This window comes from Centrocercus urophasianus, unplaced genomic scaffold (genome assembly GCF_019232065.1).
Source record: "Centrocercus urophasianus isolate 14NV4802_14NV808 unplaced genomic scaffold, USGS_Curo_1.0 seq_12, whole genome shotgun sequence".
Lineage (NCBI taxonomy): Eukaryota > Metazoa > Chordata > Aves > Galliformes > Phasianidae > Centrocercus > Centrocercus urophasianus.
Genome location: NW_024884364.1, coordinates 15,596,385 through 15,622,484, shown reverse-complemented (window position 1 = coordinate 15,622,484; position 26,100 = coordinate 15,596,385). Strand labels below are relative to the sequence as shown.

The 26,100-nt window shown below is 43.1% G+C and overlaps 3 protein-coding genes across 8 annotated transcripts in view; 2 read left to right on the top strand and 1 right to left on the bottom strand.

The window, feature by feature from the left end:
* Nucleotides 1-8,841, top strand: part of MPZL1 (myelin protein zero like 1) — a 27,222-nt gene extending 18,381 nt beyond the window's left edge. The window contains exons 6-7 of the mRNA XM_042810801.1: nucleotides 1,292-1,397; nucleotides 6,005-8,841. Of these exons, the coding sequence (XP_042666735.1) occupies nucleotides 1,292-1,397; nucleotides 6,005-6,106 (208 nt within the window). The 3' untranslated portion in view covers nucleotides 6,107-8,841. The remainder of the gene's footprint in view (nucleotides 1-1,291; nucleotides 1,398-6,004) is intronic.
* A 3,305-nt stretch (nucleotides 8,842-12,146) lies between these two features.
* On the bottom strand, nucleotides 12,147-19,250 carry MPC2 (mitochondrial pyruvate carrier 2). Its single transcript, XM_042810800.1, has 5 exons — nucleotides 19,065-19,250; nucleotides 15,859-15,899; nucleotides 14,154-14,238; nucleotides 13,023-13,134; nucleotides 12,147-12,383 (listed from the first exon to the last, which is right to left on the bottom strand). The coding sequence occupies exons 1-5, from the start codon at nucleotides 19,168-19,170 to the stop codon at nucleotides 12,326-12,328; spliced, it is 402 nt and encodes a 133-aa protein (XP_042666734.1). The 5' UTR covers nucleotides 19,171-19,250; the 3' UTR covers nucleotides 12,147-12,325.
* Nucleotides 19,251-19,920: 670 nt separating this feature from the next.
* DCAF6 (DDB1 and CUL4 associated factor 6) overlaps nucleotides 19,921-26,100 on the top strand; it is an 81,926-nt gene continuing 75,746 nt past the window's right edge. For 5 of the 6 annotated variants that reach the window (XM_042810725.1, XM_042810724.1, XM_042810723.1 and 2 more), the window contains exon 1: nucleotides 19,921-20,029. In XM_042810725.1, coding sequence (XP_042666659.1) covers nucleotides 19,936-20,029 — 94 coding nt within the window. In that variant the 5' untranslated portion in view covers nucleotides 19,921-19,935. Of the gene's footprint in view, nucleotides 20,030-20,260; nucleotides 20,280-26,100 lie in introns of those variants that run through there. The other variant, XM_042810727.1, reaches the window with a different exon arrangement.

The following is a 26,100-nucleotide window of genomic DNA, read 5'->3' as shown; positions in this document are numbered from 1 at the left end:
AGAGGGTTGTGGTCGCACTGGGAGCTTTTGTGTTTAGAATCTGGAAATTTTTTAGGTCTCCCTCCTCCTCCCCCTCCCCCTTCCCTTCCCCTTCCCCTTCCCCTTCCCTATTCCCTTCTCCTTCTTCGCCTTCGCCTTCTCCTTTGCCTTTCTTTCTTTTTTTTGTTTTACTGCTGCATGTTTGCAGAGCTAAATCTTCTATAGTTAGACTTACCAAAGGATAAAGTACAATTGCCCTGTGAAGAGGTGGTCTGCTTAATGTCACAGTCCTCATTTGTTTGTTTCTATACTTGCTTTGTACACTGTCTTCCTACAAAGATTGTGAGGAAAGGATGCCAAGAGGGTTGTGGTAGCAAAGGGAGCTTATGTGTTTGCAATCAAGGAGGCAGACAGTTTTCTTTCTGGGTGGATGGGTAACAGAAGGTAGACATAGAAAAACAGTACTGCACTACCCAGAAGCTACTGAGCTTAACTTTGAAGGCTCATATACTTATGTCTGTGGTATTCGTTTCTCTGTCTATTGTTGGCTTGCTTTCTTTTCAATCCTGCTCTAAGTGAGTGAGAAGAAGCAAGCATCAAGTGAAAAATAGCAACCTTGTTTTAGAGGTGTTAGTTCTTACCAAAAGACAGTTTTCTGAGTTTTCAAACAAGATTTGCCAATTTAGATATTCAAGTAGCTGTATCTGGGCACATAGCATACATGAGATTGTAACTCTTAAAGTAATCACTCCAGGGATTACTGTCTTTTATGAGTGGGCAGAATTATTTTGGAACCATTGCCCAAAGAAAAGCAAGGGAACTAATGTGATGTTCAGTAGCAAGTACCTTGGGTGGTATGGAGAGCTGGTGGTTCTTGGAAGTTTTTGCTTTTACTGTGGCAATGGTATCATGCTTAGCTAGTAGTTAGAAGATAGCTGTTGTTTATCACTGCTAACTGAGTCTGAAACCTATGTGAAGAAAACATATAGGTACGTGGGCTGTAAAGCTTTAGACTGGCTGGCTTGAATGAGAATATCTAGGAAGCAGGAGTTTTGGAGGAGCTGTTGTTCAGTGTTAGCAGTTGTCGCTTCATGTCGCTCAGCAGTCAGACTAGGAGAAGGGACAGAGAAATGACTAGGGAGAGATGGAGAATTGTATGTGTTTATTACAGAATCCATTATGTTCACTTTTACTTTGGCGTAGTCTGCCATTTTCATCTCGCCATCACTCGTTTTTTGTTTTTTGTTCTTTCTTTTGTTTGTTTGTGCCTCTTGAACATTGTCGTGCAAACACTGCTCTGCCACCTCGTCAGCTGCGGTACATCTGAAAGCTTGATGTCACCAGTTAAGCAGGCTCCGCAGAAGTCGCCCTCCGACACAGAGGGTCTGGTAAACAGCGTACCCGCCAGATCACACCAGGTAAACTGCTTCCTGCTGCTTTCTGAAGCAGGATCCTCCTGGAGTGTGGGGGAGATGGTATGGAAAAGCTGGAGGCAGGGTGGGACGTGTGACTTAGGCGCTGTCTGTTAAGGTGAGGAGGGAGGAGGGTATCTGAGCTGGGTGAGAGATGGGCAGTACGCTGGGACCAGTGAACTCTTCTCTTGAAGATGTGCATTTGAAAGGGTAACATTCTGATATTAGTTGAGGTAGTTTTTTTGCCCTTTGTGTACTAATATGTATGAAAAAGATGGTTCTTATCTTCTGTGTTAGCATACACAGCCAGTAATGAAGAGCAACTATGAGATCCTGAAGAAGATAGGAGTTGGTAACAGGTAGCTGTTTAGTGTAGAGATAACCTTGTCTACTAGATATGTAATATTCATCAGAACTGCCTAATCTGCTCTAGGATTGTGCTGGGAAGGACTTTTACTTAATCTCTCATTGCTCTGAAATGCTCTAAATGGCATGTACTTCCTTTACATGAAAATGAACCAAACGCTTACCAGAAATGATCAGTCTGAAGTTGGCTCTACTGAGATTTCTTTTCTGCAGAACCACCTGGCTTTTGTGGGCTTGAAATTATGAAATTTGTCTTGTTCTTGCTGGTGCTGGTAAAGGCTGATTTTTCTGTGTTCCCACTGATTTTGAAGGAAAGGAGGTGGCTCTTACTCAGACTAAACATCCTGTGAGAAAGCAGTCAGAAGGGAGAGGGCATGCATCAAACAGGGCTTCAATGCAATATATGATTATCTCTTTACAGGATTTTCCTATTTGCAAGCCGTTTCTTACCTCGTGTATGTTCAGCAATTTTCCCATTCGATACAGATCCTGCATGATTTTAAGTCAAAAAGGGGCTTTTTCTTAATGTCATCTTGCAGCATGTGTCTACAGGGTAGTGTGTGGACTTTGAGAAATTTTAAAATCAGTGGTGACACCAAATTTCTTGACAAAATAACAGAGATGTGTGTTAATACTACAGGGGGAAAAATACAGTGCTAAGTGAGCTGGGTAAGGTGAAGATCTCCACTCTGTTGGCATTACAGTCTGTTTGTGAAGTGCATTTTATTCTTGACAGGTGCAGTACTTCCAGAACACAGAGTTTTATTATGCAAACATAATGACTTCAGAGAACAGTGAATCTCTGAACCTGAAGGCAATATAATCAAGTAATCAAGGTTTAAAAATGGTTCAGATTTTGACTGGAATGGACTAGAGTGATTAATAAGAGCCTGCCTTTAAAATCTAGATAAAACTTGTCTTGTTTTGTTAATGTTCATTTGATTGACTCAATTCCACTTGTTTTCACCGTTTCTTCCTTCTCAGTAGGTATGTTCTGTCCTGTCAAATTTGTGTACAGTGTTTCTTTGCCATGCCATCTTCTGCAGTGACTCATACTCTATCATGACTGTTATTTGGATGAAGTAGGAAAGCATTTCTGGTGAGGACAGGAACTAAATGAATTTTTTGGATGGATGTCCTTGTTGAGCTAGTAATCTGGGTTGCAGCAAGTAAACTGAAAAGCAGATGTGTATGGTCTGAAAATATGCTAACTCCAACGTGGTTCCCATAGATTTTCCTGCATACTTAGTGTCCTTTAAAAGTTTGCTAGTGATCATCAGCCCTTGCATTTTCCTACCAAGGACTGCCCATATTTTGTAACTGATCTTTTTTTTTTCTCTTCTCTCTCCTTATGTTAGGGAGGCATTTTCTGGTGCAATGAAAGGTGAAAGCACCATGTTAGCTTTTCCCTGATGGAGCTCCAGAAGCTTGTTGCAATAGTTTCTGAAGTATGCTAGTGAAACTGGTTACTTTTCAGCTGCTACTTTTCAGTGAGGCGGTACTGAGCAGACATGCGAGAGACATGTGGAGCACGTTGAATTAGACTAGAAAATCAGCTGGCAACAAATCAAATAGGTGGAGCTTTGTAATAAATCCTTGCTCCTTCTTTTCTGTTTTAGTTAATATTCCATTTATTTAGGTGATGGTGAATATATCTAGACAACAGTTTGATTTGGATCAGGTGACCACACCAGTCAGCTTCATCATCATCATCATCATCATCTGACATTCTGGTTGGAGCAGGATAATTATATTTAACCTGGCATAAAATAATAGTGGTGGTAAGATAAGTGATGCAAAGTGAACTCCTGCAGTAGAAAACTGACTCATCAGGATTTTTTGAGCAAACTTGAGATGTCACACTGAGTACTTTATGCAGTTGTAGTTTTTTTTTAACTCATACAAGGTGCCATAGAGTGTAATTTACCATTTCCTTAAACTATGACTTCAGGCAGGTGAGAATTCCTAAATTGCTTACAAATAAACCTTAGGCTCACTTTTCCTTAACATTTTTATAGGCACCAAGCTTTAATTGGAGTTAATAACGTAATCCAAATATAGTTTCAGAGACCAGAACAATGTGAGAGCCAATAGTGCTGAAAAAAAAACCCATGTTGTTCTAACCAAACTCTAAAATTCATCTTTCTTAAGACATGCATATCTTTTTTATATCATTTATTTAATCTTTTATTTATATTCAGCATTTTATATCTCCCCCTTTCTCTAATATTTTTCTTTGTAACTTGGGAAGTGCTTTACCTAGAAGGAAGACATTTTGTTTGTATATTCTTCTGAAAGAGAACAAGGCATTTAGCAGGTGCATGCTTTGTCATTGTGTTGGAAAGAAAACAGCTGTGCAGAAGTGGTTCTTCAAAGAGTTTTTCTGAATAGAAGGTATCTTCTCATCTTTGGCCTGTAGTTGCTTTGGAAGATAAATGGAATTGGAGAGTGGCGACTGGGAGAAATATCTGTGAAAGCTTGTTCTCTCTTGAAACTAAGGAAAACAGAAATGGAGTTAAATGAATGAAATCATTTTGTGGCAAAAATAGCTAGAAGACCCTGAATCAAACAGAAAGATCCATCCTTGTAATTTTTGCCCTCTTCCATCTGCCCAACAAAACAGTCCTTTTCTGTCCTGTGCGGGTAATGTTTGTATGTGATCTCTCCTCTTAGATCACCTGGTAGGCAGTCACAGCCTTCTGCTCTGTGTTTATTTCAGTTGTGGCATACAGAATGGGAGCTGCAGGTCAGAGCTTTCATAGAGCTCCCATCTTTACCTCGTCAGGCATTCCAGGTCACAGTCCTGTCCTTGGCTCATCTGGAATAGCTACAGCTTGCTTTCCTGTGGCTGTGTTTTGGATGATGCCCTTTAGGAAAGGGCTGTGTGTTTGCATGCTCTCCTGAAAGATGATACTTTAATGTCCTCCACTCCAGCAAATAGAACAAAGGTGTGTGGCTGTGTTTCAGTCTTTTGTAGGGAAAGCCTGGCAATAACTGTCAGTGCTGGGTCACGCTGAGCAGACTGGCACAAGAAGGTACCAAGCATACCAGATGTGTGTAGGATCACTCAGTATCCCAAGCTGGAGAGGACCTACAAGGATCATCAACTCCAGCTCCAGGCTCCACACAGCACCACTCAAAATTCAAACCCTGTGTCCAAGAATGTTATCCAGATGCTTCTTGAACTCCAGCACTTTTGGCCGTGCCCACTGCCCTGGGCAGCCCATTCAATGCCCACCGCCCTCTGGTGCAGCACCAATCCCTAACCCCCAGCTGCCCTCCCCTGACACAGCTCCATGCTGTTCCCTTGTGCCGTGTCTCTGTCACACAGAGCAGAGCTCAGCGCTGCCATTCTGCTGCCTATGAGGGGCTGCAGTTGCCCCCCTTGCAGTTGCTGAGGGCCTCCCCTCAGCTTCTCTGCTCTGCGCTGAACCAACCAGGGGACTTCAGCTGTTCCTCACACACCTTGTCCTCCAGACCCTGCCCAATCTTCAGAGCCCTCCTTTGGATGCTTCCTATTATTTTATGCCCTTCTGGAATTATGGTCTTAAGTAGTTCTCTTGTTTGTGGGTTTGCACCACGCCTTGGGTTGTTTTGTAGCAAAGGGAACCTTGGTGGCCTAACTGACCAAGGATTCAATTCCTTTTTTAAAACTCTGAGCTAGGTTGGTTTGAAAGTGAGGTAAGAATTTTGCATTACTAAACCATTTTAGTATTTCCTGGCTCGCTGCTGTGTAAACCTTGATCCCATCGTTTGCTTGGCCAGTGACTGTGATGTCCTGAGGAGGCTGCAGGTTTGTTCTCTCCTTAGTTATCTGACTGGTACAGCTGTGATGAGATTTACAGGACATGTCAGTGCATTTAGTACACTGGGTTATCTACTGGTAACTGTAGCATAGTTTCTCCTGTAAAATATTGCATTGGCGTACATCTGACTAAGCCAAGTATATTTCTTCTCTCTACAACATCTAAAAATTGCTGCTTTTCAGAACAGATGATTCTAGATTTAGCTTTTCTTTGAGAAAGCAAGCAGCCTTAACAGTATTAAAGGGATGAAATTTTTTACATACTCTTGGTATGGTAAAGGTGGCAGACTAGAGGCTCATTTATAGGTGAGGGCTCATTCCACTTGCTTCAGAGTGTCGCTAATAGTCATAAAAGCTGTGTGGTCTTGCTGTAGCCCCTGCTGAAGGGAGGGGCAATATGACCTATTCTGAATACTGATTGTGTTTTTTATTCTCTTTGCAGGGCCCAGTCATTTACGCGCAGCTAGATCACTCCGGAGGACAGCACAGCAACAAGATTAACAAGTCAGAGTCTGTGGTCTATGCTGACATTCGGAAGAACTGAGATGTGATCCTAACCTGTCTATAGCAAAACACTCTTTCAGACTGGAATTGCTTAAACAAAATTTGACCCAGAGAACTCACATGTGGCCTTTGATGCCTAGGCTAGGACCAATGCATGTGCATACAGAGGGAAAGATATATATGTATTGTGTGTAAATAGTCTATTTAATCGTAGAGAAGTGAGACCAATGTTGCATGTTGAAATGCGCTAAGAATTCTGCTTATAAATTGCCAATATTCTTTTTGTATCTTGTATGATGAGAGAGAAAGTGCAAACTCACATCACAATTTAATAATATTTTTTATTGTATCAATGGAGAAACTGGAAGATGCCTGAGGATTCTAGATTGACTTGGAGATTTTTTTTTGTTTATAGGGCCTAATTTCTTTTGTTGTTGTTGAGGTGAATACAAAAAAGGTAACTTTCACAGGGTATTCATGTTTTCTCGGTCAGGTTGTCAGTACAAAAGCTGCCTTCTCCTATGAGGTAGACATTCTCATTTGGTCTTGTAAGCAGAATTGTGACTCCTAGCTATCAGAAATAGATGTCTTACCTCTGCAAGTGAAGAAAATGTTCAGATTTGCCTGACTTGTCTAACACAGTTCACCAAATTGTTTACTTCTATATTAAGCCTGTATATTCAAGCTTAGTCCTTTAAGGTACAGGGATAGTATTGACCTAATGAATTCTGTGAAATTTTAGTTTACCTGTGAAAATTGAAGAGCTAGTGAGTTAAAGAGATAGGAAGCTGTAGCTCTAGGTGGCTGAAAAATTCACTGAAAGTCTGAGGCAATGAAGTGTTTCTTTCTCAAAAATGACACTTCATATAAGCACAAAAAAAGGCTCCAAGGGATTTGGAAGTTCTGATATTCCCTTGCCTCTCCCTCATGGCTCCACTATACCTCTGCCGTTTCTGAAGAGATGCTTTCTCTGTTCTCAAAAGCCTTTAATGAAGGCTGAATAACCTCTGAAAGAAATCTAGAGCTTCACTTTTTTTTTTTTTTTCCCTTCTGGTATTTAATTCAGTGTGGGTTTTTCTTTTTTTTTCTTTTTTTCTTTTTTTCTTTCTTTTTTCTTTTTTTTTTAATTTTATAATCTTTATTTGCACAGACAGATGTGGAGGGCAGTTCATTTCCTTCTTTTCTACAAGTCTACTACTTGATTAATCTTATTTCCCAGCTTCTTGTTTGTAGATGATACTCCTCATAACTTGTTAGGGATCCCTGATTCTTTTCTGCTGAAGAGGATCTTTCTTTAGCAGTCCCATCTGCACCCAGAAATCTGGTGTTCTGAACTAGAGGTGGCACTCCAGCTGAGATCTTTTCACAGTAGCATATAGTAAGTAGGATTTCTGTTCTGTACATCCTTATGTGGTGTTAACTTTTCTCTAAAAGCAGTTCATTTTCAGTTTGATCTACCATAACCTCTTAGGTTCTTACCTATTTCCTAATTTGGTTTATTTAACAGAATCATTTACAGAATGATTGAGGTTGGAAAGGATCTCCAGAAATTATCTGTTGAAACCCAGATTGGGTTTAGCTAGAGTAGGTTGGCCAGGACTGTGTCCAATTGCATTTTTAGTATCTTCACAGATGGAAACTGTCTCTTTGGGCAACTTATCCCACTGTTTGGACACTCAGAGTAAAAGAAGTGTTTCCATGTGTTCAGGTAGAACTCCCTGATTTTTAACTTTTGACCATTGCCTCTTGTTCTGTCCATGAGTACTACTGAGAAGAGTCTGGCTTTTTCTTCATTCTTTTTTCTCAACAAAGTTGGGTTTGCAAACTTTATATTCTTTCATCAGGATCATGCTTGACTGGTTGCCTAACAACTCTTGCTTCTGTTAGAAGTGCTGCTAAAGTTGCAGTGAATCCTTCTGCTGCTTTCCCTATCTGGGCTGTTTCTTCCAAATATTTGTTTTACACTTAGCAAGAAACAGGAGCTTAGTTGATGGAAAACCTTTGTTTTAATCTGCCTATGCTCATCGCTGTGCATTACCACCTTTCTCCCTAGACATTTTAGAGTAAAAGGGAGAAATGTGATGAATTTAACTATCAAACACTTGGTGCTACAAAAAAATAGGACTGTCTGTCTTTTGCTGTGAAATCACTGTTTTTGTGGGGCTTTTTGTTGTTGTTTGATTGTTTTTCTGCTGGGCTCTACTGAAGAATTTGAGTACAATCCTGTTACTTCTGGTGCTAACTATAGGAAATGTGTAATTTCATTGGTTTTCTTTAGGTACAGGTATGTACCTAAAGAGAGAAGTCTCATTGCAAGGCTGCTTGGATTCAGACAGCCTTGTGTGTGAAGGCATATTGAAGTGGTTTTTTTGTTTGTTTTGTTTTGTTTTGTTTTGTTTTGTTTTTTAGGAAAGAAACAAGCTCTCTTCCCCATAGGAATAGTAGAAATCAGTCTCAAGTGTGATAGACAGTTCTCCGGGCTGCCTATTCCAGTGCTTTACCATCGTCAGAGTGAAGATTTTTCTCTTAATATCTAATCTATATCTCCCCTCTTTTAGTTTAAAACCATTCCTTCTTGTCCTATCACCATCAGACCATCAGCCTGTGTAAAAAGTCAGTCTATCTCCTGGTTATAAGCTCCTTCTGAGTACTGTAAGCTCCTTTTGAGTACTCTGAGTTCTGGAGACTTTCCATAATGGGGAAATTTAGGTTAGATGGTAGGAGAAAATTCTTCACTCAGAGGGTAGTGAGGCAGAGGCACAGCTGCCCAGAGAAGCTGTGGATGCCCCATCCCTGGAGGTGCTCAAGGCTGGGTTGGATGGGCCCTGGGCAGCCTGAGGTGTGGTTGGCAGCCCTGCCCATGGCAGACAGGTGGAACTGGGTGGTTTTTAAGCTGCCTTCTAACTCAAGCCATTCTATGACACTATGAACTTGAGGCAGCATGGAACAGAACTACTGTGAACTTTTGGGCACTCAGCGTGTTAGCTTATTTATTTGGATATAATAGTCTGTGCTGATGAAAGGGACTGATGTTAGTTGGTTTACTTAGTGACATCATCTCAAGTGACAGATGACTTCTAATTTCCTTGATGGCTAGCAAGCAGAGATTGAAATCAGACAAAGTCATCAGATTGTGATGTTATGGTGACAGAAATTCAGTCGGGTGTCCTCTACTGCTATTTTCTTAATTCTTTGATGCTCTTTTGCAGGTGGAAAAGAACAGCATGTACTTTTAGGAAAATGAAGTGTATTGTCCTTAACCAGTGTCAGTACCACTGCTAGCTCTTTTTTTGGTCTTGCTGCAGCCCAGCTGAAGAATTGACAAGAATCTTGAGGCAGTAGCAAATGACTGTTAGGCTAGCAAGCACTCATGGGTGATGGAGCTGAGGAAGGTCTGCATGATGTAAAAGATTTACAATGAATTCTCTGCTGTGAGGAGGAAAAAAATAGGCTTTTACATGTAAAAGTGACTTTGTATGCATTATAGGAATACAGTTTGGGAGTGCCAACTTGGGCTCTGGCTGCTGAGCCAGCTTGCACCCCCTAGAGACAAGAATATGAATGGTATCACACATCTTTGTCATCCCCTCTTCTGAACAGAGCTGCAAATTGAAGAGTTTTGTCTCTACTAACAGTGGATATATTCTTCTTTATTACTGATCAGCAGAAATAGATTTTGAAGGGTATTAGGCATAACTGTATTGACGTTAGTAAATCAGTAGCTATACTCAGTACAGCAAATCTCCATTGCCTTTTTTGTCTTCAGCAGTTGTTCTGTGAGGGAGATCATCAGTGTGTTCATTAGATGGCACTAAATCACACATTACACGTGTTCATTAAAGAGCCACTATAGGTTGGCAAAAATATCCCTATACTTAACTACATGATAATAACTGGACACCTGCATTGGTTTTTGTTTTTGGATTTTTTTTTTTTTTTTAAGCTTTGGCGCTGTTTCAGTTCGTGAGAAAGTGAGCTGGAAATAAGTTTTCAGCTTTTTTAAACCTGTGAGAACTGCTCAGGTAACCATCTGTCTGGTGACTGAAGTAAATGTATACATGCAGCTTGTAAGCTGCGTTGCTGTAGAGTGGATTCTTTGAGGTAAAATGCAGGCCATTTGAATTATGACCAAAATGCTTTCAGTCTGTTTTAAAATTTTGTCTTGGATTTTACATTAATAATGTATCCACCTAGGACTTCAAATGCAAATTGTTCTGACACTACAAAGGTGATGAAATTATTTTCTTTTTTAAACTATCAAAGCTGAAAAGGTGGGTAAGACTTCTGGGCAGTGGCCATTGGCCTGTGGTGCTAATATTTAGGTAACAAACTACAAAATCATATAAAGATGCTCAGGACTTGTACTTTTCTGAGGCTTCTCTTTCCTTGCTCTTCACTGCCCTAAGGCTACTAAACCCTTCATTTAAAGGTGTTTTTGCACTCTAAAATCAATTTCAATGCCTCTTGAGATCAGTGTGCTGTGCAATCTTTTCTGTCTCCCTACAATGGCAGCTCTTTTTATGTGGTAAATATAATTGGGAATATAGACTGGATCCTTTTCATAACCCTCCATTTGGAGGTATGTGGGAGAACAAACACCTGTAAGACAGGTGTATAATCCGTGTGAGGGAGCTAGATATGCATTGCATGGCCTGACTACGTGAAGATCCTGTGTATCAACGGTTAGTGCTTTTGCTTTTACAGACTCATCTGGAAAGTTATCCTGGATATTTTTTCTTGAATGAACTTTCACATTTTCTGTTGTAATCTTGTGAATATTTTAATACACTTATTTCCCCCCCCAATTCTGGTTTGTTGGATGAGTCTCGTCATGAACTGGGAAGGGAGGGGGACTGAAATATACCATCTCTCTTCCTGGCAATATTTTTCAGTCATCCCACTCTCTGTCAGCTCAGCAAACACACACAGCTGGAGAGTTCACTGTTTGAGGTGATACCCTACATGGATTGAGCAAGAAGAACTAAGATATGCCAGAGAAAATGCTTGAGGTTACAGCAATTACAGCACACATCTCCAGCAGAATCCAGCTGGGAGAGAGACAGCTTTCAGAGGCAGGACAGCCTCTGGAGAAGGGTATCTGATGCAGTATCAGGCACGTGTCTTGTAAGGAGAGAAAATGCTGTCCTGCACTAATACTCTTTGCTAGATAGTTTACACACGGGGTGAGAAACACAAGGATTTCAGTGCCACAGCAAGGTGCTGCAGCTGTTGTTAAATATAGACAGTTTCCTCCTGTCTCCACCCTTGCCATATGGGAGTGGTACCTCAACTTGGATTGGGCAAAGTACGGCAGAAGAGAGAATAAGAAGCCATTGTCAACTTCATCATTCAAGGCATTCATATTACTGAGAGCTGAATGCAGAAGGAGCTGCTCTGACAGTTCTTTTTTTTCCCCTGGCTATAGGCTCATAGCTTTGGAGGAAAAGGTCTGTGATAGCATGCCAGGGGAAGCTGATGGATGCCTTGCTCTGAGCACAATTGCCTGATACAGATGGACTTCTGCAATGTAATGTACAGCTTTTGCTCTGAAGCTGTTTCACAGTGTTACTTTTTTCTCTTTACAGGAAATTAAGTAGGGAGAGAGGTTGGCTTTCAAAGGTTTCATTCATAACATGCCACAGACAGCAGCAGAGCACCTCCTCCAAAGCTTTGGAGAGTTCCCTGAGTGCACAGCTTCACAGAAAATCTGCACATACTTAAGGAGAGTGTGAAAAGTGAGTAACAGATGTTTTGGCTGTTCATTTTTCACATTCCCAAGAACCAGGTACCTAAATGTGCCCATCTTCAGCCTGAGTTGTAGAGGATGGCAGAAACTTGGAAAAAATAAAAAAGAAAATAAAAAGGAACTATTTTAAAGTAGGGTAAAAACCCCACACAGATGTCATTATGATATGGAAATATACTCCTGTCTGGGACTCTGGCTAACAGTCCATTTCATGCCAGGCTCTGTTCAGCAGTCAGGTAAGGTAAGGCCCAACAAGTAATTCAAGGCACAATCCACAGTCAGTTTCTTTTAAAGAGACAATGTAAGTTCTCTGACATAAGACATACAATTTTACTTAAATTTAAAAGGTCACATTTTATTTAAACGTATGGAGATATTTTGTTATTTGCACTTAGAAAATGCATGTTCTCTAGACTTTCAGATTTCAGTTTCTGAGAGAACAAAAATATTAAAATTAGTGAAGCTAGGTCCCATGGGGAAGGGTTTGTGCGTTGCTGGATTTGACCTATGGAGTTAGGCATCTTTTTGCAGTAGCTGCTCTTGTTGTTTTGCTTTCAGCTCCTGATTGTACCTATTGGAAAGAAAAGCAGAGACTAAGGTCAGAGCTCCAGTTACAGTGTCTTTGTAACAACCTCTTCAGTAAAGGAGGTTTAAAATTACAAAGAACTTGAGAGTAGAAACTCAGGATAGAGTAGTTTAGTTAATGTAAAAAGCTCCCAATTAGTTGCTAAGTTTGCATTACTTCTGTCCAGTACTTAAAAAGGGAGAAATTGCCAAATGATCCCCTCAAGAAATAACCCAATCAAAAAAACAAAAACAAAAATCACATTGCTATGCTTAAGGACCCTTTGATCCAACTGGAACTGATGGGATTCAACAACGAAAGCTGACAGAAGCACGAAGCTTATGAAGCGGTGTAGGCTTTTTGTCAGACAGACCTACAGCTTTTAAAGAATGCCTTAAATTCAGAAACTACAGCTTACACAAATCATTCCTTAAAAAGTGCTCTAGCTGTAAGGAAAATATGTAGAAGCTTCCCTGCTATTCATCTGAAAAACTAAAAATGTAGCAAAATGTAATGTTTAATTGTTGACTTCCCCTTGCCTGTTGTACTGACACTGAAAACTGGTGGAATTTATAATTTCATGATTAAGACTACATGGTATGAGTGCTTAATTACAGTGTGCACATAGTCCTTCTTAATACATACCTCCATATTCGGAAGAGTTGGGAGCCACCAGCACAGCCAACAAAGAAGTTCACCGCAAACAGGCTCCAGTTTTTAGGAATAATAACTAGAGAGTACCTTGACCAAATAAGGCCTGTTGAGTGAAAATAGAAGTTAGGAGACATTATGTCTTTGTCATTAAAATATTCAGACATCCCCTCAGTTTGGGGATGGAATCCTGGGCTAGTTTAAGTACACCGGTCTTACAACTTCATGCTGGACAACTGTTTTTCTTACAATCATCTGTTTCTCAGAAGCACAGCAAATGCCAGTAAGAGAGATACAGGTATGTGCTTCATTTTTTCACAATAACATAACCAGACAATAACATTAATCATAGTTCTATATCAAATAAAGACTCTCTGTGCTCTACAGCAGTCTAACCCTTAATACCCTGGCACAATTGCAGAGCAATGGCATTTTGCTGCAGTATATCCAGTTTGCTGCACCCATTTGGAGATCATAGAACACATCATGCAAAGCACATAGCACAAAGCCAGATATCAAAATTAAATCCATAGAAGGAACAAGATGGCAGCTGTAGTTTTGGTTCTCAGCTTTAACTGCCACAAGTTCTTCTACCAGATTTTGTCAAGGGTGATGCTTGAGTATGGAATATTGGTTTTATCAATGTGAAAACCCATGGCAGACAGCAGTGCAGTGGTCTGTATACCACTGCTTCCAAGTTCTTGTAGCACATGGAAATTATTTCCATCTTTTCCATTGTTTAATCCCTTCAAATCCATTCTAAAAAAGCCACGATATTCTGGACTGATTTCAAAATTTCTTGACGTGAACAAATCAGAAGAGTTTTATTTCCTGGAGCGAAGAGTATCATTTGTAATCAAAGGAACCAAATCCTAACTCAAAACAACTTGCTCCGGACAATTCCAAATTAAGACACTTGTATAAACCTATTACATAATCACAGACCTCTCATAGATTGAATAGCAAGTATAAACGTGTCCTAGAATTATCATGTAACAGTGACAGTGAGAGCTAGCATACGAGCCTTTTTTATGTAAGTGACTTAGTGCTGACAGAATACAAAAAGGAGTGGGTACAGTTGTAGAGAGGGTGTTGCATACAAGCACAGAGTACAGCTGGCTTTACCTGTGGCCATTAACACTGCAGACTGTGCTGTGCTGAGCTTTTCTGCTGGTCTGGTCATATCAGCCATTCCAGCGCACACCAAACCCTGTAAAAAGAAATTAATTAAGGCAATCCTGTACCAAAACCTATTAAGTTGTTCAGAAGGGGAAGACGCTGTATAGCTTAGAGCTTATTCTGTGTGCACTATGCAGCAAATGGGATGTATGAGCTGAGTAATTAGTTGTGGAGACCCTGTACACTTGCAGTCCTTTGTGGATGAAATAAGTCATGGGGGTTGTGATTAGCTTGCAATGAAATCCCAGGCACCTTTTTGTTATTTACAAGGTTAATTCAAGCAGATTTGCTCTTAAAAACAAATTGGTTTTTATGCCGCAAGTAGAATCTTGTCTAAATAGGAAGACCCTTCTTCCAAAAGCTCAGTTAGTAAAGATGTACATGTGCAGTCTTCTCTCACCTTCATCCAAGAAGGTAAAAGTGTTTTTTTTGGTTTTTGTTTTTTTTTTGTAAATATAATTTCAGTAAAAGCGAAAAATTCCCCACTGCAGTGACAAATAGCTTGACTGACTTCTTGAGAATGTTACTAGCAAATACGCTGCTTGATTTTTTTGTTGTGTTATTGCCCTCTACTGGAAACAATTAGTTGTTCTACTACAGAAGTTAACCAAAATATGTGAACAAAAAAAACCTTAATGCTTTTAACTCGATGACTGCCACTAAGGGAGTCACTACTTTGGGCTCCACTCAAGAGATCAGTTTTTAAGGGTAGAGACTTCTGCATGCTGCCTCACTTATGGGACCAGTTTTGCTGCAGTGGTGTCACAGAGGTACAGATTTTCAGTCCATTTGGGTACCTGCAAGTCAACATGCTCTTGATTTGTAGTAGAAAGCCGTTTTAATTTATCAGTGAAGAACTTCACTGGGAGCACAAGTAGGCCTTCCTGCATCTTCACAAAACAAATAAACAAACAACTATCTGTGTATTAGCTCTTATGATAGAGCAGCAGACAGCAACCTGCTCAGAAGAGCACATTGCCTGGGAGACTCAGAAAATGGCAGGGGTGAACTACAGATAGTGCAGCACCCACCTAGACTGACAAAGAAAACAACCTACTGGGTGCAGCATCATGTATTCCCTGTGGCCTGTAAGATCTGCTGTTCACAACAACAGATTTATGACCCACCTGGCCATAGGAAGAGGAGATTGTATTGATGCTTGCTATCAAACAGGCATATCAAGCTATTTTATTATTTACTTAATTTGTACAAATTATGACAAGGATGAGGCATACACTTCATGTGCACAGACACAGGCCAAACTTTCTGAGAAGCAGAACTGTACAAAGAACACAGCTACTGACGTAAAAATACATGCCTTCAGAGTTCTGAATTATGACAGTTCATGCCAACCTCAAGCAACAGTGAGTGTTCAATAAAAGAAAGCTTTTATGAAACTTTCTAAGTGAAGCATACAGCTTTTCCAGAAAGCACTGCTTTTTTTTTTTTTTTTTAACCCCCCCGTATCCCTGGAGTGTTGCACTACCCATTTTTTCACCCCAATATTTTTCCTCCCCATCTACTAAAAATCAGAGCTTTGGCATCAAACCTTTCTGAAGGCTCATTTACCTGCTGGGAATTATTCCTTGCCCAATGAGTTGCTGCAGATTACCCTCTAATGGACAGACATGAGTTGGCATCTTATACTTACCCATTTCATAATAGGTGCCCAGAAGAAGACTGTCTTGGGACCTGAGGAAAGAATGGGGAGAAAAGTTAAATTACTCAATGAGATGTAGTTGCTTTAATGCTCTTAGTAATTTTTGAGTTATTGATGATTTCGTTGTTGTTTGTAGTGTTTTTGTCAGGTTTTTTTTGTGTGTGTAGATTGTTAGGGTTTTTCTTAGTATAGTGAATTGCACAGTGATATTGTGTAACTGTGCATATATTGTGCTTTATCACCTAATGCTCATATTTCTTTAACTCTGTGCATCAACTTTTAGTTGCATAATCAGCCCACCCATTTTTGCAACAGATGAAGAAGAAAGATTGGTATTCCTACTTTCAGGCAACCAAGGGTACTGCAAGACATATTTATAATGAAAATATTGAGATCAGGCCAGGAAAAATGAAAACAGTTTCCATATGAAGATTAAAACTTAGACTATCGCTGAACAAACAGTTAGAGTTTGAAATCTTTGTAAACTGAATCTAAAACTGAAAACTATTTCCTTCCAGTACTTGAAGGGAGCTTATAATCAGGAGGGGGAACAGCTGTTTATAAGGGTAGACAGTGACAGGACAAGGGGGAATGGTTATAAACTGAGACAGAGGAGGCTTAGGTTAGATATTAGGAGGAAGTTTTTCCACTCAGAGGGTGGTGACACACTGGAACAGGTTGCCCAAGGAGGCTGTGGATGCCCCATCCCTGGAGGCATTCAAGGCCAGGCTGGATGTGGCTCTGGGCAGCCTGGTCTGCTGGTTGGTGACCCTGCACATAGCAGGGGGTTGAAACTAGATGACCTTTGTGGTCCCTTTCAACCCAGGCCATTCCATCATTCTATGAATCTTGTAAACTGTAACCATGAAATATTTTTTATTAGTGCTGCAATAAGTCAGACCCTGCTCCCTTTCCAAATCACAGCCCATTTCTTCATACTACAAAAGACATCCTACACAGCAGCATTATTAGACAGTTAGAGTACAAATTGAAAACAAGTAGCAGCATGTTCTCATGGACCTCTAATGCACATCTCTGAGTAGGTAGGTCTTTGACCTCCCATCTCAATATTTTGCCAATAGTCAAACAAGGATTATAAGGATACAGAAAGGAGAAAAATCAATGGAGCAGGATCTGGAAAAACATTTCTCTCATAACTACATATATCCTACAGTGGTGCAGAAATAGCAGTTGGTTGGTTAAAACAAAGTATTGTAACATTACACCAGCAGTATGCAGACTGTCAGCTGTGCCAGACATCGTTAATCTAGGCAGACTGCTCCAAGTCTTTAAAGAAAGACCAGGATCCAAAATGTCCACCCACCACCCTGGGGTACAGTCAGGGCACTGGGCCCGATTTTGCCAAAATACATGAAGTTTGAGGCATTGCTACGCAGATAACATGTGAGATGAAACCAACTTCCCACTATAATATGTTACATATTATGAGTCAAAGTTTTAAAATATAAACAATAAATACTAGGACATGGGCTGTTTGCTTTTTATGTGAGCTAATATTTAACTAACAATGCAGCCTTACAGTAACTATTTATGCAGCTTGTTTTAAGCACCCTTGTGTTTAAAACCATGACTTCGAAAAATTAGCCACAAGGTTTCTGCAGCAAGTACATGTGAAGCAACTTACAACATAGGGGATAAGACTTACTGTTACAAATATCAGTTGTTCAGTCACCTTAAAGCCAGCTAAACCCTATAAAAGGCATGACTGCAACACAGAATGCAGCAAAAACTAGCTTGGCAGCTTTGCATAAAGTAAGACTTTAAGACAGTAAGACCCATGCTGCTTGTGACAGTGATCAAGTTTCAGTCAGCAGCTAGTAACTTCTAGCAGATTACTTTTCACCTTAAGAACAGAACATTTCTCACTGTAACAATATTTTTTTTTCCTCCATTACGTAAATTTGGTAATAATTTGATAACTTAAAACTACTGACTAAGAAAGTAAGAAACAGCTGAGCCAAGCTGGTCCTAAGAGAGGGCAGTTAAATCCTGCTAGCAGAACACCCTCCCCAAGAGATGTTCCAGTAACAAGGACTCCCCAGACAGGGCAGGCTCTTCCTGGATCCTGACACCCATTTTTCAAGGACAAATTAGGCAGCAGCCGCTCAGAACCAGGACATGCTAGTTTGAACACTCTATGTGCAAATAGAAGTTTACTTTATATTAAATGTAAGAAGTGTTTGTCCTGGGGAGCTGTTTAGTCAGGCCAAATGAACCCAGGAGGGCAAAGGAGGCGGAGTACAAGCCCAGTCCAGGCCTGCGAGGCTAAGAGCTGCGCTCCCTGCACAACAGCAGTTGACATGCCATGTCCCAAGCCCTTTGCTGTCCTCCAGCAGCTGAGCTGTGTGGTGCCAGCCAAAAAAACCTCTTCAGAGCTGGCATTTTCCTGGAAGCTTTCTTTGTGCCAGGAAAGAAACAAACACAGTTTGTTCTTCCCTTGCTGCAAGCGATGTATAATTTCACAATAACAGCACTTGATGTCATTCCCACATTAGATCAGCAACTCGGTTATCTCCAGGAGATACGACGTCAGCCTTTCATTTGTAACCTACTTGTTTGCAGTCAGTGACATCTATTGCTCAGGTTTCTGAGCCCCCTCTGCTCAGGCATTCAGGGCTGAAGCTGAACATCAGAGGCTTGGGTTTGATACCTGGTTGTTTGGTGGTTTTTCTCACCACTGGGGTGCTGGCTACTTATGGGTTATTGCTATGATGTATATATACGCTCGTGGTCCACCAACACGAACATGCTTATGGGGCCCTAACGAATCTGGTACACAGATTTGAACGGCGGCAGCTTTCCCTCTGTGGTCACAAGCCACAGTACGAATTCCAGGAGGGCACCGCTACGGGATGGAGCAACCACCCGAGCGCCAAAGTCCGTTCTCACCGCACACATCCCAGCTAGGTGAAGAGTCAAGGATGCGGCACGCGGGAACCAAGCACCGGCCTATGGGATGCTGCGGCTTTATCGCGAGTTCCGCGGCTGTCCCGCGCGGCCTGTTTGCATGGCAAACAGCACTGCCGGAGGTCTCTCCCCGGTGACACGCTTCCCCCGAGCGAAACTCTGAGCCAGCTGAGGGCCCGCCGGGCAGCACGGACCCCTCGCCGAGTGGAACCCGCCCCAAGCAGCTTCTCCCCGCGCTCAGCCCCCCACCTCCCGCCCCCCGCCGTTACCGGCCGGGTGGTTGTAGAAAGGCCGGAACCGCGGCGGCAGCATCAGCTCGATGCGGTCGAGCAGGCGGTGGTAGGAGGCGCGCAGCCCCGTGACTGCGGCCGCCATGTCGGCACAACGAGAAGACCCTCGACGACTGGCGTGTCAGCGTGCCGCTCGGTTACCCCACCGGCGTCTCCGTCCCCCCACGACCCGCCGTCCTTCCGCTACGCCCCGCCCTCACCACCCTCGAGCCGGATGGAGGAGTGTAGGAATCCCGCGCGCTCATTGGCGGATCGGTTAGGGGGCGGGGCAGGGCGGAAAGGTCCGGCAGCCGCGATTGGCTGGGGACACCTCGCGAGGCGAGCGGAGCCGGCGCTTTGGGCAGAGCGCTACCGGCCTTCTTTGGGAAGGGCACGAGAGTCGTCCCTGTGCCCAGCTCAAAGATGGCTACGGTACCGGCTTCACACTCCCTATCAAGATGGACGGCGCCGGAAACTCAGTCCCGCGGCCGCGCGCCCAGACCTAAGATGGCCTCCTCGCGGCTTCACCGCTCAGCTCATCTGCGTCACCCGTCACATCCACGGCGCCCCAGCGCCGCAGCGAGGAGGCGGTGCTCCCAGCTCGCGTGAGAGGCGGGGCGTATCGGAGCGCCTCCCCTGCCCCGCCACCCTCCCTCCGCTCCCGGAGGCGGGGCTTCACGGGGGCGGGGCGCCCTGAGGGCGGGGCGCGGAGCCTTTGCCGGCCCCGCCGCTCTCGCTGTTGCTCGTTCTCTCGCTTGTTTGCTCTCTCGGTTGCTGCCCGTCGGTGCCGCGGCGCGAGGCGGGCACTGGTTTCCATGGTGATCGCGCGGCGCGGCCGGAGGCAGCAGAGCGCCCGGCCCCGCGCGGGGCCATGTCCCGGGGCCGCTGCCCCCACCTGCTGTGGGACGTGAGGAAGCGGAGCCTGGGGCTGGAGGAGCCCGGCCTGCTGCGGCGGCACTACCTGGGTAAGGGCGCGGCGGCGAGCGGGCCGGGAAGCGGTCACCCTCCCTCCCCCCTCCGCGGGGGCCGAATCCGGCCGCCAAGTTTCCCCGCCCGCTTGTGCCGCCCCTCCCGCCGCTGCCGGGGCCCCGCGAGGGGGGAGGGGGCAGAACTGTTGCTCGAGGCCGCCCCGAGCGTCCCTCACGGCCGTTGTTGGCCGGCGGAGCAGCCGCGTTCGCCGCCCACGTGAGGAAACGGAGCCGGTGGTGTTCTTTGGTAATGGCGGAGGGTGCGTGCGTGCCTCGAACCCCCCTGCCCGCAGCGCCGGGCGCAGGGCTGGCTGTTACACGCGCCGTCGCGGAGCTCTCGCCTTCGGTGGGTTCGCTGGCAGCGAATCTTCGGCTTTGTGCCCCGGGGGTGTAATGACGCCCGCTCCCGAGGCGAACCGTGGGGTGCTTGCAGCGCTGGCGGTGTCGTCCTGGCTGCTGCTGGAGCTCCCTCGATTCCTGGCTGAACGGGGTGATGTTCGGGGATCCCAAGCGCTCGGCAGGGTGGGAAGGGTAAAGGAGAAAGCAGAGCCCCTCCTGGCGCTTCCACCCTCTGCGTGCATGTAAACGCTGTGTGAAAAACTGTGAGGTTGAAAACTGTTGATCCTGCCGACTTTGGCTTGGTAGCTTCTGTCTGAATGGCAGTGTGTGGCAGCCTTGGCTGCAGCTTGTCCCAGTTTAGAATCACAGAACAGCCCGGGTTGGACGGGACCCATAGAGATCACCGAGTCCAACTCCTGGCCCCACATGTGACCACCTAAAATCCAAACCCTGTGTCTGACAGCGATGTTCATACGCTCCCTGAACTCTGGCTCTCAGGGCCGTGCCCACTGCCCTGGGCATCCCGTTCCATGCCTACTGCCCTCTGATGCAAAACCTGTCCCTAACCCCCAGCTGCCCCTCCCCTGACACAGTTCTGTGCTGTTCCATCTGGCCTTGTAGCTGTCACACAGAGCAGAGCTCAGCGCTGCCCATCCACTCCTTGTAAGGGGCTGCAGCTACCATCAGGCCTCCCCTAATTCTAGTGGAAATGCAAGCGTTCCTCTGCCTGGACACATGAGGAATGTTCCTTGTGTTTGCTCCTGTTAGAGCAGAAAAGCCTCTTGTTAAAATTGGGGCTGTGGAGCATAGATTTTGAAGGGACACTATGAGAATTTTTGCTTGGACGTTACACTGGCTCTTGTAATTGACGTGTGAAATTTCATCAGTAGAAATCAGTCCTAATTTTATGGTGACCTATGTGGAGTAATGCTCCTGTGTAATATACATAACCAATTAAAAACATCACTCTGGTGACTGGAGTAAGATCTTATTGTTAGGGGTGTTCATTGAACCTGAATGTGTTCCATAGCATTATAGCATTTGAGGACATTTTCCCTAGGACAGATGGGACATTCAGCTGGACTCATGCTGAGATAGTTACTAGTGGTCGCAAGTATTATTCACTCCTTGAACTTTATGCCTTAAGCTGCAGCTAGGAGTTGGAATCACATTCTGGGCTTGGCATGTAGTGTGCTTCTCTTGTAGAACTATCACACTTGTAATCAAAATAGCATTTACTGCCCTAATACACCCACCAATGGGATTGCTTGTGTCTGGACTTAAGCCATGGGAGGCCTGTTGTGCTTTTCATGTACTGTTCTGACATGTGTTCTGGGTCGTCTTTTCACACAGCAGCAGCCCTGCATGGGACTGTTGCTATTTGGATGGAGGCTGTGTTGAAGTCAGGTGGGTGGTGCTGGTTGTTGGTCCTCCTGGAGCTCATCTGAGCTGGTAGTGAAACTTGTACCTGTTGGGCTTCATCAGCAGCCTGAGGGCCAGAACAAAGGCAGGACAGGTGTCTTGGGTTGGCTTAGCAGGAGTGTTATGAAACAAATCCATCGTCTGTGCTTTTTATTATTTTTTTTCCCTCACTTTTTTGGTAAATTTGTCAAAACAGTTATACAGAATAAAATAGATTGTTTGTCTTTTTGCTTCTGGCCACCCTTTTCAGCCAGCAAAGCAGAAGGGGGGTCTCACAGCAGGAACCTGACAATGCAGTTAATAATGCATTGGAAGACATGTTGTGTTCACCAGTGATAACTGTACAGAGAAGCGTTGACTTGGATAGTATCATTATGCTACCGAATAACATACAGGCAGTACTTAGGTGCCTGTATATCGGAGGGACACATCTAAGAAGGAACTGCTGTTTCTTATTTACTCTGCGTTTTGGTTTCATGTGAACTGGCAATCAAGTGGCACACTATTTATAGCCCCTTTCAGCTTTCAAAAACAGCTGCTCCAAGAGGGATCTGCACATCATATTGTGCCTCCCCATGCAGATGGCTCGCTCTGGGAATTTATATCCTTGCAAAACTCTGCTTGATTTTGCAAGATCTTCTGATAACTGCCCTGAAACCTGCTCAGTTTAGGACAGAGTTGCAAAGGAAGGTCTAGTGGAGGTGAGCCAATGTGTACGTGCCTGGTATGTGCCCTCTGGACATCATCATCCATTAAGAATTCTCTCTGTGTGCTAGAGGGAAAATGGGGGTCTTATGTCTATCTGCGGTACATTTTCTTCAGCATTTGTAGGCTAATTAGTCTCCATTTCAAACAGTGCTTGCATCTGAAGTCTCCAGAGAAAGCCAAGCTGCTCTAGGAGGCTGGAAGAAGCACTGTGTGCTCTGGTGCACTTTGGCCGTCGTCTTAATCTGATGCTGGTAGGTAGAATCCTGCTGCTGGGTTGTGGTAGAAATTGAGATTTGCACTCCTTTCAGTCGTTTGAAGCATCACAGGGCTTGTACATTGGAAAAAAAAAATTTCAGTAAGCCGTAGTATCCTACCTGAGTTCTGCTTTGAAACTGTCAAATGAATTTAGGAGGACAAATTTAGAGACGTGCTACTTCCTTAAGAAGTCCTGAGTCAGTTCTGATAGCAGTTGAAGTGTTGGGTGTTGTCAACATGAGAGCTTGCGTGTAGGTGAACTATAGCATGCAATTATCTGTCTAGAGCAATAACGGCCTGGGATTCTTGTAAGAAGGAAGTGGATCCATAATTCCTCTGAAGTATTTAACGTGACAACTTTATTTGCTTTCTGTGAGGGCCGTGCTGCTGAGGATGGCTCCAAGTGGCCATGAAGAGGGCTGAAGACTGTTTTTAGTATGCATATTTTTTTATTAACTGGCAGAGTGGGCAATCTGCAGAAACTTTATTAATCTAAAATAATTTGCAGAGATGAATCGGTTGCGTGGTTTTGCTCACAGTGATTGTCAGGAGCTGTGCTTGAGACAGAGTGAATTTCAGAATAAGTACGTTCTCCTTGGCCTTTGATGCTCTTGTTGGCATCTGGCTTTCTACCATCTTCCTTTGTAGTAGGAATTTTTGGAGCTTTCAACGTTTGTTAGTGAGAGTGCTGTGGTGCTGTCTGTGGAGCTTCCCTCCACCTTTTCAAAGAAGGCTTTCATATGCTAGGGCATATGTTTGTCTAGGTGTGCAGTTTATAATACTGTTGTTTTCTGGTACTGTTTTGTAATGATTAGGAAAGGTCTGAGATCTACAAATTAACTGTAAGCAAACCAGTAGTGAGGTTAATTGTGGTCAAATTTTGTAAAGCTTCATCAGCCTTTGCTACAGGGAGAACTGGAAACATATCATTATGCAGATAGTTTAGCACATTCTCCCATTTCCTAATCAGACTTCGTTCGTTCCCCCACTTCACCAGGGTGAACCACGGTAAAACCAAAACTACTGACAGATTGGAAGCACATCTGTTCATAGATAGGGCTGAAGAACAAGGCAGGTAAGGCCAGCGGTTTCAATATTGGCTGTGTCACACTTGGTGACGTTACTGGTTTATACAACCAGCAGTGGTTTACTGAAGGTGGGTAGGATTGGGTGTTACTTTAAAGTTAGACAGCTTTCAAGGTAAGAGCTTTGTAGCTGGTGCTGCTGCAGACTTGGGGATAGTCTCAGGGCATTTAATCAGCCTTTCTTTAATTCTGTGCATAACACTTTTGATGTTTCGGTATTTTCAGGTGCACTGCTGCATTTCACATCCTAAACCTCTCACATTAATTTTCTTCTCCAGCATAAATTGAAGACACTGCATCTGTCACAGCTAAAAAAGCCATAATTAGGAGAGGTGTTTTATGCTGTTCTTCATTTTATAAGTCTGGTGTATTAACTGGTGCTTGAAAAAAGGAGCTCTATAACTTCACCTGTTTGATTGCTACTTTAACATATATGGCTTAACTTTCTGGTGTACTGTATCTTCTACTGTGCTTTGTTCTGTGCCCAGAAAACCAGCTCTGTAGTATTTGGTGTGTATTGGTGCACACCAAATGCTTTGTGAAATGAGATTCGCTGATGGACACAATTGAGCTCCTCAGGTCTGCTTTGTTAGTGATGTTTTCTGAGTAATAGAAACTGTTGCAGCCAGAATTGAAATTTTCAGAATCATGAATGAATGGAAGATACATCTTTGAAACAAACCCAAATACCTTCATTACTTTCCATCTATTAGACATCTGGCAGGAAATTTGGTATGGCATTGGATTATTCAGTGGTTGTACACAAGAAGACATACCAGAACGTTGCAGGAAAAGAATACTACTTTTTTAATTATTAAAACATTGCAGAGTGATTGGGTACTGCCTTAAACATGCTGCCATGTTTTGTTACTTATTTTTTGTCGGTAAAAACACCGTCCTTAGTGAGCCACAAAAAAAAATACAGATAGGCAATTGAAAAAAGTAGTGTGTTGCTGAGACGTGTTGATAACAATTGGCTTTGGAGAATTTTAACGGAGGGAATATGTCTGAAGCAAATTCCCTGATACGATCTCATCTCATGAAGCTGTTAGCAGGTAGCAGAAAGGCACAGTGCATGTGCATATCAAGTCGCTCTTTAAAAATGTTGGGAGTGATCCTAATACATAAAGATGTATTTTTTTCAAGTTCCAAATAAATCAACTGATGTATTCAAGACCGCCATTTAAAAGCTTTTAATGAGTGATTTGTAGAGAGTAGCACGCTGTCTATAAGGCAAAATGAAAGTGCAGTGTAGCAGAATCATCTGGACAAGGTAATAAATGAAGAAAAGCTGGTTAGCTATAATTTAGTACATAAGAGGAGCTCACTACAGAAATAGCTATAAACCAGTGTAACCTAAATAAAGAAGGTTTCACATGATTGCTTTCTGCGCTGGTGAAGTTATTCTACATTATTCCACCTGTAGCTTAACTGAACTATGCAAGTGGAGACACAGAAGCCAGTTGCACTTGAAAACCAGAAAGCAGTCTACAACACAGTGCCACGCAGCTGTATATTTGCTAGCTTGTTTTTCTGCTGTCTCAGTGATCTTTGCTCATAGTTAATGGTACCATTGGCTTGACCTCAGTTACCTTTTCCTTGTATATTCCTGTGGTTTGATTGTTTTGTGTTACTGTTTCTGTCTCCTTATTTTTGTCCCATCTGGCTCCTCAAAGCAGGAATTGCAGTGTTGGCAGTCACTTCAGTTTGTTTTCCATTAAACAGAAAATTGATACACACAATATAGGATTACTTGGTGCTTTGGTCGCTCTGTTCTGAAATAGGAGAGCGAGATTGATAGGAATGCAGCTTCTGTTTATGTGTATTAATTTGTGAAAAAAAACTGATCTTCAGTCCTTTAGAAATGAGGGAGTCCTTTTAAGTTATCTTCGGTTTTGTCACCCCTGCTCGACATGGGCTAACCTATGTCAGTGAACTTTCTTCATTTTATTTTTTAAGGGATTACCCTTTTCTGTAATATCTGTGCACTGAATGTTAATCATCCATGTTCTTGGCAACCGTGAACATGCAATAATATATATATATTGTGCAGTACATAAATGCATGTGATAGTGTGCTGTAGTCCCAAAGCTTTGCATATTTGATTAGACTATTTGAATTACAGTCAGTCTTAGGATGCAAATATCGTTTGCTTATTGTACTTTGGAGTCTTAATCTTTCCATGCAGACAGCTGGAGTCTATAGATCTGCACGTGCTTTATGCACCTTTCCATTTTTTCATTGCAGTACTTTCATTAA

What these genes read in the sequence shown, in the direction of transcription:
- MPC2 (XM_042810800.1), bottom strand. Translation starts at nt 19,170, where the DNA reads ATGGCGGCCGCAGTCACGGGGCTGCGCGCCTCCTACCACCGCCTGCTC. An exon ending in GGGCACCTATTATGAAATGG is followed by an intron (nt 14,239 to 15,858) that starts GTAAGTATAAGA and finishes TTCTTTTTACAG; the next exon opens with GGTTTGGTGTGCGCTGGAAT. An exon ending in TGCAGTGTTAATGGCCACAG is followed by an intron (nt 13,135 to 14,153) that starts GTAAAGCCAGCT and finishes TTCACTCAACAG; the next exon opens with GCCTTATTTGGTCAAGGTAC.